General features: G+C 44.6%; 1 protein-coding gene across 4 annotated transcripts; it reads left to right on the top strand.

Annotated features, from left to right (window-relative positions):
* The first annotated feature begins 1,604 nt into the window (after positions 1-1,604).
* Positions 1,605-11,778, top strand: Tprkb (TP53RK binding protein). 4 transcript variants are annotated; one of them, XM_038320338.1, is made up of 5 exons: positions 1,605-1,663; positions 7,286-7,445; positions 9,066-9,188; positions 10,507-10,683; positions 11,455-11,778. In XM_038320338.1, the coding sequence occupies exons 2-5, from the start codon at positions 7,305-7,307 to the stop codon at positions 11,539-11,541; spliced, it is 528 nt and encodes a 175-aa protein (XP_038176266.1). In that variant the 5' UTR covers positions 1,605-1,663; positions 7,286-7,304; the 3' UTR covers positions 11,542-11,778. The 4 variants fall into 4 exon arrangements, with proteins under 4 accessions (XP_038176266.1, XP_038176264.1, XP_038176265.1 ...); XM_038320336.1 differs by lacking the exon at positions 1,605-1,663 and adding an exon at positions 1,670-2,189; XM_038320337.1 differs by lacking the exon at positions 1,605-1,663 and adding an exon at positions 1,670-1,883.

Below are 11,778 nucleotides of genomic sequence, written 5' to 3' on the forward strand. Positions count from 1 at the left end.
AGTAAGGGACAAGGCCAGTTCAGGGAGCCTATTCTCTTTGGATGCATACCTTCCTAAGTCTGGATGCAGGGGGAAAGGCCTTGGACTCCCCACAGGGCTAGGGCAGGGTACCTTGCCCTCTCTTAGGACTGGAGAGGGGTAGGGGAAAGGGGCTGGGGGTGGAGTGGGAGGGATGTGGGAGGAGGGGAGGAAGTGGAAATTTTGATTGGTATTACTTATAAAGAAATAAAAAAAAATGTAGTCACTTGTGACAGACTCTCCAGAGATAAAACCAAGAAGCTACAGAGAAACAGTTCTGTTTTCCAATGCTGGTTCATATTTTATTGTTTATGTTTGTTTCAGACAAAGGCATATTTGAGCAATGTTCACTCCAAGTTATAGCTGCTCCTGCTAGAGTGAGCTCTCACGTACATGGTTACATGCTGGAGAATTCCTCTTACAAGTAAGAAGCCATTCTGACAATCAACCAGGTACATGGTCATCTTTCGTATGACACAGATCTCAGAGTTACTACTAGCATAGAAGAAAGACTGGGGACAGATGGGGACACTTTCATATTCTGAACTATGAAGGAACACTTGTACTCCATACTGTAGGAGGAGTCAAAATGCACATATTAGCTTAGCATGGACACACTGTCATTTGTTCTGAGTTAACTTCCCACCTTAGCCCATGCCTCTGAAGGAGTATAAGGTTAATATCATTAGAAACTACCAAGATTCCGAGTTTCAAGAAGTGCCTGAGTTTAAACATCTACAGATAAGGAAAGAGTGCAAGGATAATAAAACAAACAGAGACATCACCTCTCAGAAATGGGATAACCACCTGACCAGGGAGGTAACACAGAGCTCCAGGACAGTTGGCTGCCTCTGCTTCCAGCTCTATCTCCTCTGTTTATAATCTGCTGGCTGAGGATGATGGAATACATGTGTCTAGGATAGTTAATCTGCTCTCTCCGCAGACTGCAGGCTCTCTGGATAAGCCGTAATGTTAAGATTCAATCCTTTCTCTATTTCTTGGGTTCTCTGGCAGGTAGCACAAACCAAAATCAGGTTTCACTACCCTTCGCGGTCATCCTTCCCCAAGAGTAGTGGTGCTCTAGTCTTGCACAAATTGCCTAAGGCGGGTGGTTTCCGGGGATTTGACCCCAGCATCCTTTCAGAGAAGCCTCACTATCCTCAGGTCTGCTCAAAAGATTTGCCTCTTTCCTCTGTCAGACTCCGAGCACGGGAGGAGCTCTTTCAATGTGAGATTGCATCTCCGGTTCCTACCGAGACTACACTCAGTAAACTGAGCCTCAAAGTCTCTGAAAAGCTGTGACTCTCGTTCTGGCTGAGAGTTTTCAGTTCACATGAAGAACTTGAGGACGTTAAACATAGGCTGAGAATAAAGCCGACACTCAACGCTATACCTCAACTTCTAGGTCCTTTGTAACTCCCGACAAGGAGACGGAATCAAGCCAGTTCTCCTTGGAGTCCGCAAGCAGCGGCAAGTAGTGGAGAAAGTTCACAGCAATTCATACAGATTTAGGCTGACTACTCCCACCGGGATCCGGAAACAGGGTGGCTCGGAACCTAATTACCGGAAAAACTATTAGGAACTTCCGGGAGTGGCAGCTTAGTTTCCGAGGGGACGATCTTCCTGTACGGACCGGAGACTGATGGTGAGTTCCGCCTGCGCGAATGGCAGCTCTTTCTTCGCCGTCACAGCTTTGTTGGCGTTATGTGCATCTCCTGTCGCCAGTGTTTGTCGCGATCCCTCCCAGGCCTCGGGTGGAGAGCCATGTAACTTTAGAATCGCCGGTCGTGCGGGAAGGCCGCTCGATTCCTCGCTCCTGGGCGCCCCCTGCAGGCGGTGTCCGAGGCTAATGCAGGAGGAGCCGCGTGCGTACCGGGAAGCCCCGGAGAGGCCCCAGCACTGGGAGGGACCTCGTGGGAGAACTGCCCGGCGGTGCCCTGGACAGGGACCTTGTCGGGAGGGACCGAAGAAGGATGACCCGAAGACAGGGACACCCCGTTGGGAAATCTGGCCCCTGAAAAGTGTGGCAGGACATCGGGCGGGGGAGGAGTCAAGCAAGGTCCAGAAGCTACCTATGGAAACCGGTGCCATAAAGTTAGGGCTTTTGCTTCAGCCCTGATTCCTCCTGAAGGACCCTGTGACCATCCTGATAGGCTAGGATTTTATTACTGGTGAGCAGGCCCTTGATGAGAACGCTCTTGTGGTGAATCAGAATTCTGTTTGGACGTAGAGTCAGCACTCAGGCACTCGACCTTGTGTATAGAGAGGCATCTATATTGAACTACCTTCTGTTGCTAATACTACAGTTTTACTAATACCTCATGGCACGGTGAGGTGTTTTGTTGTTCGTTTTGTTTTTTGGGGCAGGGTCTCTCTGGAACTTAAGTCTGTAGACCAAGCTGGCCTGGAACTCAGAGATCTGCCTGCCTCCTAGTCAGGGCTCAGGTTAGAAGGCTAGGAAAACTTGCATTCATAATAGAATCGCTCTGAAGATATAAACCATTATTTTGATAATAATATTACTGGGGTTAAAGAATTTTTGAGTGCAAAGTCCTAATTGCTCTGGAGATAAATCATTAACTTTATAGTCACGAGGGGATTAATGATTTTTGACATCTTCTGAAGTCTCCACATGGCCCCACTTTTTAAGCTCTCACAGTGGGAGCTGATTTCAATATGAATTTTACAGGCGTCAAACCAGATCAATATTAAGTGATGATTCCATGTTTCTGGCCTAAGTGACTCTTACACTAAACCAGAACAGACTATTCTGAGTTCTTCTCCCTTACTGTGAGAAATCAGGCCAGGGTTTGATTCCCAATGTCCACATTGCAGTTCACAAAAGTCTGTTATTCTAGTTGCATTGAATCCTTTCCTCTGGCTGCTACAGGTACCAGGCAAGAATCCAGTGTACAGACATATGTGCAGGCAAACACTCGAGATAAACGGTTTTGTGAAATGGATATTTAAACAGGGAACATCATTTTCCCCTGATTATATGTACTTAGGTTTTGTTTGATGACTGTAGAAAGTTCATAACATGTACAACATAATATTTTAAGAACATAATAAAAATCACTTCAGAAAGTGACAGGACAGCTTTTAGAAGTGGTTTCTGTTACCAAATACTAGAAACTGTCAAGTTCTGTTAACTAGCTGTGCTGTCCTCAGCACCAGTAAGCTGCTTCAGGAAGTGAACCGTTCAGTGTAAATAGAAGTAACATTTTAGGTTTTGTTGTTTTAGTTGTGGGCCTAGATTTGCTGGCTGAGCCATGTTTCATGTTTTTTAATGGCAGCCATTTTTATATTTTGGGTTTTATTCTAGATGCTCACTATAGCTTTGTTTTTGTTTTTGAAACAAGGTCTTACCGTGTAGCTCTAACTGTCCTGGAACTCTCTGTAGACCAGGCTGACCTCAAACCCACACAGATTCATCTGCCTCTGCCTTCTAAGAGCTGGGGTAAAAGGCGTGTGCCAACATGCCTAGCTGATGATGCTCACCATAGTTAAGACAACAGTTGATACACATAAGTGAAGATAGTTGAATTTTAATGATAATCATGGTAATTCTTGAAATAATACTTATACAAAATGAACCAGTATTGATTAATTGGCATTTTACACACATCAGCCAAGAAAATGAAGACAAACAAAACCCCAGCTGTCAAAGGCAATCTACCCTAAGTACACTATGGTAATGTATTACAAATGAAAGTCACAGAAATGTGGCTGGGGGAGGGATGGGCAGGGGCATGACTGTTCTATACACAGTCAGCATTGTCAGCCATGCATGTCAGGATGATAAGGCATCAGGTTTCCAGGAGAGAAGCTATTCTAGAAAAGTCAGTAAAGGCTCTTGATAGTTTTATGTCTGTTAAACCAGGCCGAGGCTACATCTTGGAATCTGCAGCGATGAACAGGCCCTCCTTCAGTCATGCTCCCTGCTCTGGAGGAGCTTCAGGCGCAGAGTCCAGCCATGTGTGTACGTGCATGATATCGGAGCCTCGGGAGTAGGTCTTCATCAGGCTTAATGATTTGCAGAGATAAAAATAGGCATAGGAGTAATAGTAACTGCATTCCTGGTGTTGGCAGTATGTCTGCCCATCCTCCGGGCCACTGGTGCTCTGCCCATTGATTTCACAGAGGTTGTGTTGAGTGAGAAAGACTGTCCAGAGGACTGTTTTTCACTGAGAATGCTTTCTTATGCTTTTAAAGATAAAAGAACATGTCCACTGCTATTCTTAGGCATGATGAGTATCTGTTTGAAGGGTTTGTCTCCAGCAGGCGTCTTATTAATCTCTCCAAAGCCTGTTGTGAGCACCTTGTGTACCTTATCAGAGCTCCAGTCCAGGGAGTTTTCACCATTCATCCGGTCGCTCCTTTTCCAAATCTCACACCAACCAGCGAATAGTTAACCTGACTAACTGATCAGATAGACCATCATCATTGGATTTCAGTCTGAGCCCATTTTTTCCATCATGACCCTTACACAAAATGACTTCAGGGTCCCCTCATTTAATTCCTGCTCACAAATTCCAACATCATTACCTAATAGAGGTGTCACCGCCAAGTTCACATGGAAGGTCTTGATACCAGCTGCCTCTTTCTTGTGCTCCAGGGACCAAGGTCAGAATTACACGTAATTCCTCTTCCTATAAACTCAGTTGTGTGTATTTGGAAGCAGTCTGGACATGGTTAAGACAAAATATTTCCAGGACAGGCTCCAAAGCTACAGAGAAACCCTGTCTCGAAAAACCAAAAAAAAAAAAAAAAAGACAAAATATTTCGTTTCTGAATGACGGGAGCAGAAGCCTCTGTGCAGTAGGTAAGCTGCCATGGTTGGTGGAGAAGCCTCTGTGCAATGGGTAGGCTGCATGGTTGGTGGAGAAGCCTCTGTGCAGTAGGTAGGCTGCATGATTGGTGGAGAAGCCTCTGTGCAGTAGGTAGGCTGCATGGTTGGTGGAGAAGCCTCTGTGCAGTAGGTAGGCTGCATGGTTGGTGGAGAAGCCTCTGTGCAGTAGGTAGGCTGCCATGGTTGGTGGAGAGGGCAGTTTGGCTTAGAGTACTTTGTTTACCTACAAGTATTCAAGAGAAGGACCAAAACACATTAGTTTTCTTTTCAGTTCTTTTTAAGACTGTAAAGACCCACGCTCCCCACCTCCTCCAACCTTGAACTTCTGACCCCTCTTCTGACTGCCTAGGAACTGGGTTGTAGATGAGCATCACACTGGTTTTACACAGTGCTCAGGATTGAACCCATGGTTCTGTGCATGCTAGTCTGTTCCTCTCCCAACTGAACTGTGTTCTAGGCTCTCTCTTCAGGATCTTTTCTTTATAAACAGCTTTTTAATTACTTTAAGATTTTTATTTTCAATTTATGTTTATATGTGTATCTACATATGTATGTGAACATTTGTGGGTGCCCTAGGAGCTGGAGTTACAAGTGGTTGTGAGCCACCTGGTATCTGTTGGAACCAAACTCATGTGCTCTGCACAAACAGCAAGTGCCCATAACTGCTCAGTCATCTCTCCAGCCCCATGAGGAACTTTTATAAAAACTCTGGTTAAACAGAACATAGGCCAAGCATGGTGGATCAAGTTTGTGACCCCACTGCTAGTGTCAGAAAAGCGGTAGGATTGAGAGTTCCAGGCCAGCCTGGCTCGGAAGATGAGAATAACAAATATTAAAATGACACATTTAGCCATTTTTTTTCTGTGGTTTTCTTAATGTTATTCCTGGTTTGTCTGGTCAACACCACAGCATTGGTTTGGTTTTGTTTGAAGGCTGGGCTGTTGTGTTGAAGATTAAGCACGGCCTTATCCATGCTCAGCAAGTGCTTGATCACTAAGACATTTTCCCTGCCAACATGACAGCTTTTATGGCTATTTAGCCACACCAAATCTTGCCATTGGCTGGATAAATTGTTCTCAATCTTTCACGGTGATAAAAGAACATTTTATCGTCCTCAGACTTCCATTTAGTTCCTTAAGGAAGAAAACTAAAACTGGATCCTCCAGAAATAAGGGATGAATAGAGCTTAGCAGATTGGCCCACCAAAGAATAAGCTAAACGGTACTTTTGAAGCTCAGTAAGAGAGCATGCTTAGCCTTCATAAAGCCCTACCCGCAATCTCCTTTAAAAGAGTGATGGTTGAGATTGTTTTTAGAATCTACTTTGTGTAAGTGTGGCCTGTCCGTCATACCGAGGACGTTACTCACAGCAGCTGAGCCCTCACACCGAGTGCACCCTGTGCTGCTTTTGCACCCCGCTGGTCGTCTGAGATAGCAGGTGTGAGCCCGCACACCTGATGAGAATTAGTTCACAGTCTTACATGGTGAGTCGATTCCATGTTGGAAACCGTATCTTTGGGTAAAGTATTGATTTGAGCATTTTAACTTAATTTCTTATATCTGTGGCCAGGTTTTGCTAAGGTGTAAATGAAAGAGATTAGGAATTAGGGAAGATGCAGTGAATTATGCTCTTCACAATGCTAGGGTAATCAGAGAGCCATCGTTTTCTGGCATCCTCCACTTGGGGTCTGCCTGGGCAGTGGCCGCTTGGCCATGCTTAGAAGCCACCCATCTTTCCAGACAGAACTCCATCCACTTCCCTTGGCTTTTCCCATGAATGGAAGAGCCGCACTTAGGAACTCCAGTTACGAAGATGCCAATGATGACGTTTTTGTGTTAACAGTTGTGTAGTTTATAGGATTATCTTGTTACTCTAACCTCCACCTTGACAATAGCCTTCAGAGTCACCTGAGAAGGGAGTCTCAGCTGAGGGATTGTGCAGCTTGTACTGGTCTGTTGATCTTTCATGATAGATGCCTTGACTCTTGTGATGTAGAAGGGCCTAGCCCACTGAGGGCAACACAATCCACAGGCACATGGTCCTAGACTGCATTAAAAACGCTAATTAAGCAGAAGCTAGTGACTGGGTCAGCAAGCAGTGTTCCTCTGTAGTAGAAACCTTTGGGTTCCTGAACGTGTAAGCCAAATAAATCCTTTCCTCCCTCAGTTGCTTCTAGTCACAATGTTTCATGACAGCAGCAGAAATGAAGCTAGGACAAAAACAGGAAATTAGAATGCAAGGATTTTGTTAAGTTGGTTACAGAGGAGTGTATTTTCACCAGCATTTCTAGGTCCTGGGGATGGAGGTACAGAGCAAGTCTAGGATAGCGAGAGACAGAGAGGAAACCAGTGGGGAAGGTGGATACCATCTTTGACATATAACTCCCTGCTGTGGTCTTTTCCTTTTGTCCCGTAGCGTCCTCCTTGTCTAGGAAATGGAGTTCTCTCAGCAGCTGGACCTGTTTCCTGAATGCAGAGTGACCCTTCTGTTATTTAAAGACGTAAAAAATGCAGGAGACTTGAGAAAAAAGGCCATGGTAGGATCTCTCAATGGCTCACTGATAAACCCTAATGTGGTAAGTACAAAATATGAGAATGAATTAACCATGCCAGGCATTTAAGAATATGCTAATTTTACCTTAGATTTCTCTGATATTTAGGTAGAAAATATTGACTCTAGTCACACTTGGTGTTTTAAGTTTAAAACAGCATATAGAGTCTGAAGGGCTCAGCAATACTGGTCTCTTCTTAATCACTGAGAATTTCTCCTTTCCAGCCAACCAGCATCCATCATCCCAGTGCCTCAGAGGTTTCTTTCAGTAGTGCTGTTCTCTTAATCACGGCCGACTCCTCAGTCCCAGCTTCCAGATACCACAGAGTTTTCATACAGAAGGCCCTGTAGAGCCTTTGCTTCCTCTGAAACTTCACAAACTGGGCCTCCATCATCTGTATTGCTCTCAAGTTCTCTCCCAAGATCCCATAGAACAGCGCACTGAGCTCTCAACTCTTGGTGGCTTTTCTAGGCCACAGTTACAAAGTCTTTGTCCAATCCTCCCCACAACAACACGGTCAGAACTGTGGCAGCAGTACTCCACCATCCTGGTACCAGCTTCTTCCTAGTTAGGTCACACCTGCTGCAATGAAACACCATGACGAAAGCAGCATGGGGAGGACAGGGTTTACTTGATCTACATTTCCATATTACTGTTCACTGTCAAAGGATTTCAGACAGAAACTCAGAGGGCTGGATCCTGGAGGCAGGAGCTGACACAGAGGCCTTGGAGGGGTGCTGCTTAACACTGGCTTCCCATGACTTGCTCAGCCCGCTTTCTTATGGAACCCAGGAGCACCTGCCCTGGGTGCCACCACCCACCATGAGCTGGGCCCCTCACATCAACAACTAGTTAATGGAAACGTCTGCCGATAGCCTGATCTTACGAGACATTTTCTCAACTGAGGCCCCATCCTCTCCAGTGACTCCAGCTTGTGTTATGTTGACATAAAACTAGCCAGTGCACCCCCAGTCCTTCCTGAACAATCCACCAATGAGAACCAAATATTCAAGTATAGGAGCCTGTGGGAACCATTCTTATTCCAACCAGCACAATGGCAGAGTGGTTAATAGCGCACAGTAAGGCCCGAGCTTCCTACTGTGGCTGAGAAAGACACAGCCATCTTTGATTGGCACATAAAGATGTGTGCTGTTGTGTCCATGGTGCATATCCTAACATGACCGTCAGTATTCCTTCAAGGGGGGGACTGTGCATTGTTCTCCTCTGCTATGTAAGACAGGTACCAACTTGCCTGATTCCCCACATGGTAACAACAGGGCTGGGATTGAACACCTCACCCAGCCACGACACCCCCTCTCCAGCATCTTTGCCTTGGTTACCTCATCTGTTACACAAGTACACGGATATCATTGACTATTGTGGATTAAAGAAAATGATGTTGAAGTTTAAGATTGGGCCTGTTCCGTATTAGGCTTCAATAATCTTGCAGCTTTGAAATTTGGATTTTATACAAGCTTTCGTGTGTGTGTGTGTGTGTGTGTGTGTGTGTTGCAGCAGCTCTTTTAAATACAGACCATAAGAATGGTGATCCACTGAACGACTGGACTAGAGTTTCCTCAGACAGGGCACATGGTGCGGGAAGCTGCTGATTCTCTGTGCTAATCCTTGTTTTCTCTCTGGTAGATTGTCGATCCATTTCAGGTACTTGTGGCAGCAAACAAAGCCGTTCATCTCCACAAGCTGGGAAAAATGAAGACAAGAACTCTGTCTACTGAAATTATCTTCAACCTCTCCCCTAATAACAACGTAATGTGGTGACTCTTTATTTCTGTTGTCCTCGTCATGGTAGCAGGTGCCCCTCCTGCAGTGTAGCTCCGGGGTCAGAGTCCTCCAAGACAGATGTTAGCACTAAGCCAGAGTAGATATGTAGAGAGGTGTATGCTGCCTGCCATATACTGCTGTGGATTCAGTTTCCTGGTCATCAAAGTTTAAACTACAGGAGCTTGGTATTTTCTGCCCTGCCCACGTTGTCTTAAGTAGACCCCTTGAGCATTTTTGCTGAAGAAACTGGCAAAAGCCCACGTGGTAAGAGTGTGAGGTATAGATGCATTTTGTGTCACTCTCCCTGTAAAATAGAAATTCTGTAACCTGGTAGAGCAGTTGACACCTGCTCACTCACACAGCCAGGGCATAGAAAACCCATGGTTTGAAATCGTCATAGGAATGCTCCCCCCACCCCCAGACATGCGAGTGAATGCATGTCTGTGTGTGAGGTATGCACGTTCATGTGTTGACTGCCACAGTGTTCTTGTGGAGCTCTAGAGGATGACCCCTGGTGGTCCTTGCCGTCTTCCAAAGGTCCCTGTTTTTCTCCACTGTGTACACCAGGCTATCTGGCCTTCAAGCTTCTTGGATTTTTGTGTCCCCAACTCCTATCTTGCTGTAGGAGCACTGGGGTTTCAGACAACCGCTATTGTGCCTGGCTTTACAGGGGAGCTAGGGATTTGAACCACAATCCTCCCACTTGTGCGGTGAGTACTTTACCCACTGAGCCATCTCCCCAGTCCAAGAGTGCTTTTCAAATGAAAGTTACCGAGGTGTTGGCATTCTGTGTGTGACATATGACAAAGTCTGAACTCTGATGATGAAGTTTCCGTATTACTACTGCTGTTACTAAGAACCACGTGCTAATATTATCAAGGGGAAGGTTAGGAAGCAAGAATTAAACCACAGTTGGTTGGAAAGTTTATAAATGCAGTCAGCACGGCAGCAGAGTCACCATTAATAGAGTCACTGGAAACAATGAAGACATCATGTTCCTGCACAGGACAGAGCTCTAGCGGCAGAAGAGACAGGTGCAGTCTTGAGAAGCAGATGCATAAGGCAAAGTTAGCTGCCCTAAGAGAAATGACAATGGGAGTACAAATGGTGACCTGGACGGTCACTTGGAGGTGAGGCATGGGTGGTTATGTGCAAACCAAGAAGTCAGGGCTTGGTCCAGAGGACCGAGTGCAGCTGTGCACAGGGACAGCCATGGGAGCAGGCAGAGACAGGGCCATACAGAAGGCACTACCTCCTTTTCTTTCTTTTTTCGTTAATTTGTTTGTTTTTGTTTTTATCATAGATTTCAGAGGCTTTGAAAAAATTTGGCATCTCAGAAAGGGACACTTCAGTTCTGATTGTTTACATTGAGGAGGGAGATAAACAGATACACCAGCAACACCTAATATCTCAAGTGGAAGGCCAGCAGGTGCCTTTGGAAAGCCTTCCAGAAATCACAAAGCTCTCGGAAGTCAGAAAGGTTTGTAGTGCACATTTTCACGAGCTCAGTAGATGAATTACACCAATGCTGGTTGCTCATTACTGTTATGAATTTTGAACTGTTAACTCTTTAGTTGGCATACAATAATGGTGTTCAATCCATTGCTTTCTCTCATTCCCATTACCTTTTGAACGTCTAAGAAATAGTGTGGGACTGGAGAGGAGACTCAGCAGTTAAGATCACTTGCTGTTATTCCAGAGGGCATTGGTTGATTCCCAGCATGCTCATAACCTTCTGTAACTCCAGTTCCAGGGGATCTGATGCCATCTTCTGGCCTTCATTGGAACTGCATACATGCAGTACTCATACATACATGCAAAACACCCTTACAAGTAAAATGAGGTTGAGAAATACTAAAATAACTTTACAGATGCTTGGAAAGTATTTGTGGGTGAAAAGAACTGGGACGTACAAGTTTGTGTGGAAAAAATTCAGAATGGAGTCACTGAGAACTCTAAGAAAAGGGATCTCTTCAATATGCAGTGGCTATATGAAGTTAATCCATAGTGTGGACTGTTTGATATAATGTGATCTGCATGTTCAGGAGATTTGTTTTTTATATTAATAACTATAATTTTTAAAAAGGATATTTGATATGAGTGACTAATTGCCACCTATTTTGAACATTTTAAACATATATGTAATTTCAAATCATTAATGCCATAGTAAAGGGATGATGCCACATAGAAATGTGTGTACTAACAGTGAGTGGACACGCCAGCACTCATAGATTCTCATACACTTTTACAGGCGTATAAACTGTCACCACAAGAAGAGAGTACTGGGACATTATTGGATGCTATCATTTGTAGGATGTCAACAAAGGATGTTTTATAAGATTCCCAAATACCAACACATGATCTCAGAGTTAACCATTAGCTGTTCTTTCCTGGTTATGAAATTAACATATTCATCACCAAAAAAGGGAAAAAGAAACTATATCAGCCTGCTTTTTCACTTCTTAGAGATAATTCCTGTCGAGGTATTTGTCATTGTCTTCTAGTTTTCTGTTTGTACTTCAACATATTTATTTTTTTATACAATTGAAATAAAAAGTGTAAGCACCTAATTATA

The sequence above is a fragment of the Arvicola amphibius genome, chromosome 2, assembly GCF_903992535.2.
Source record: "Arvicola amphibius chromosome 2, mArvAmp1.2, whole genome shotgun sequence".
NCBI classification, from domain to species: Eukaryota; Metazoa; Chordata; class Mammalia; order Rodentia; family Cricetidae; genus Arvicola; species Arvicola amphibius.

Coding starts and splice junctions, on each gene's coding strand:
- Tprkb (XM_038320338.1), top strand. CDS start 7,305: ATGGAGTTCTCTCAGCAGCTGGACCTGTTTCCTGAATGCAGAGTGACC. Junction 9,189..10,506: donor ACCTCTCCCCTAATAACAAC/GTAATGTGGTGA, acceptor TTTTTATCATAG/ATTTCAGAGGCTTTGAAAAA. Junction 10,684..11,454: donor AGCTCTCGGAAGTCAGAAAG/GTTTGTAGTGCA, acceptor ACACTTTTACAG/GCGTATAAACTGTCACCACA.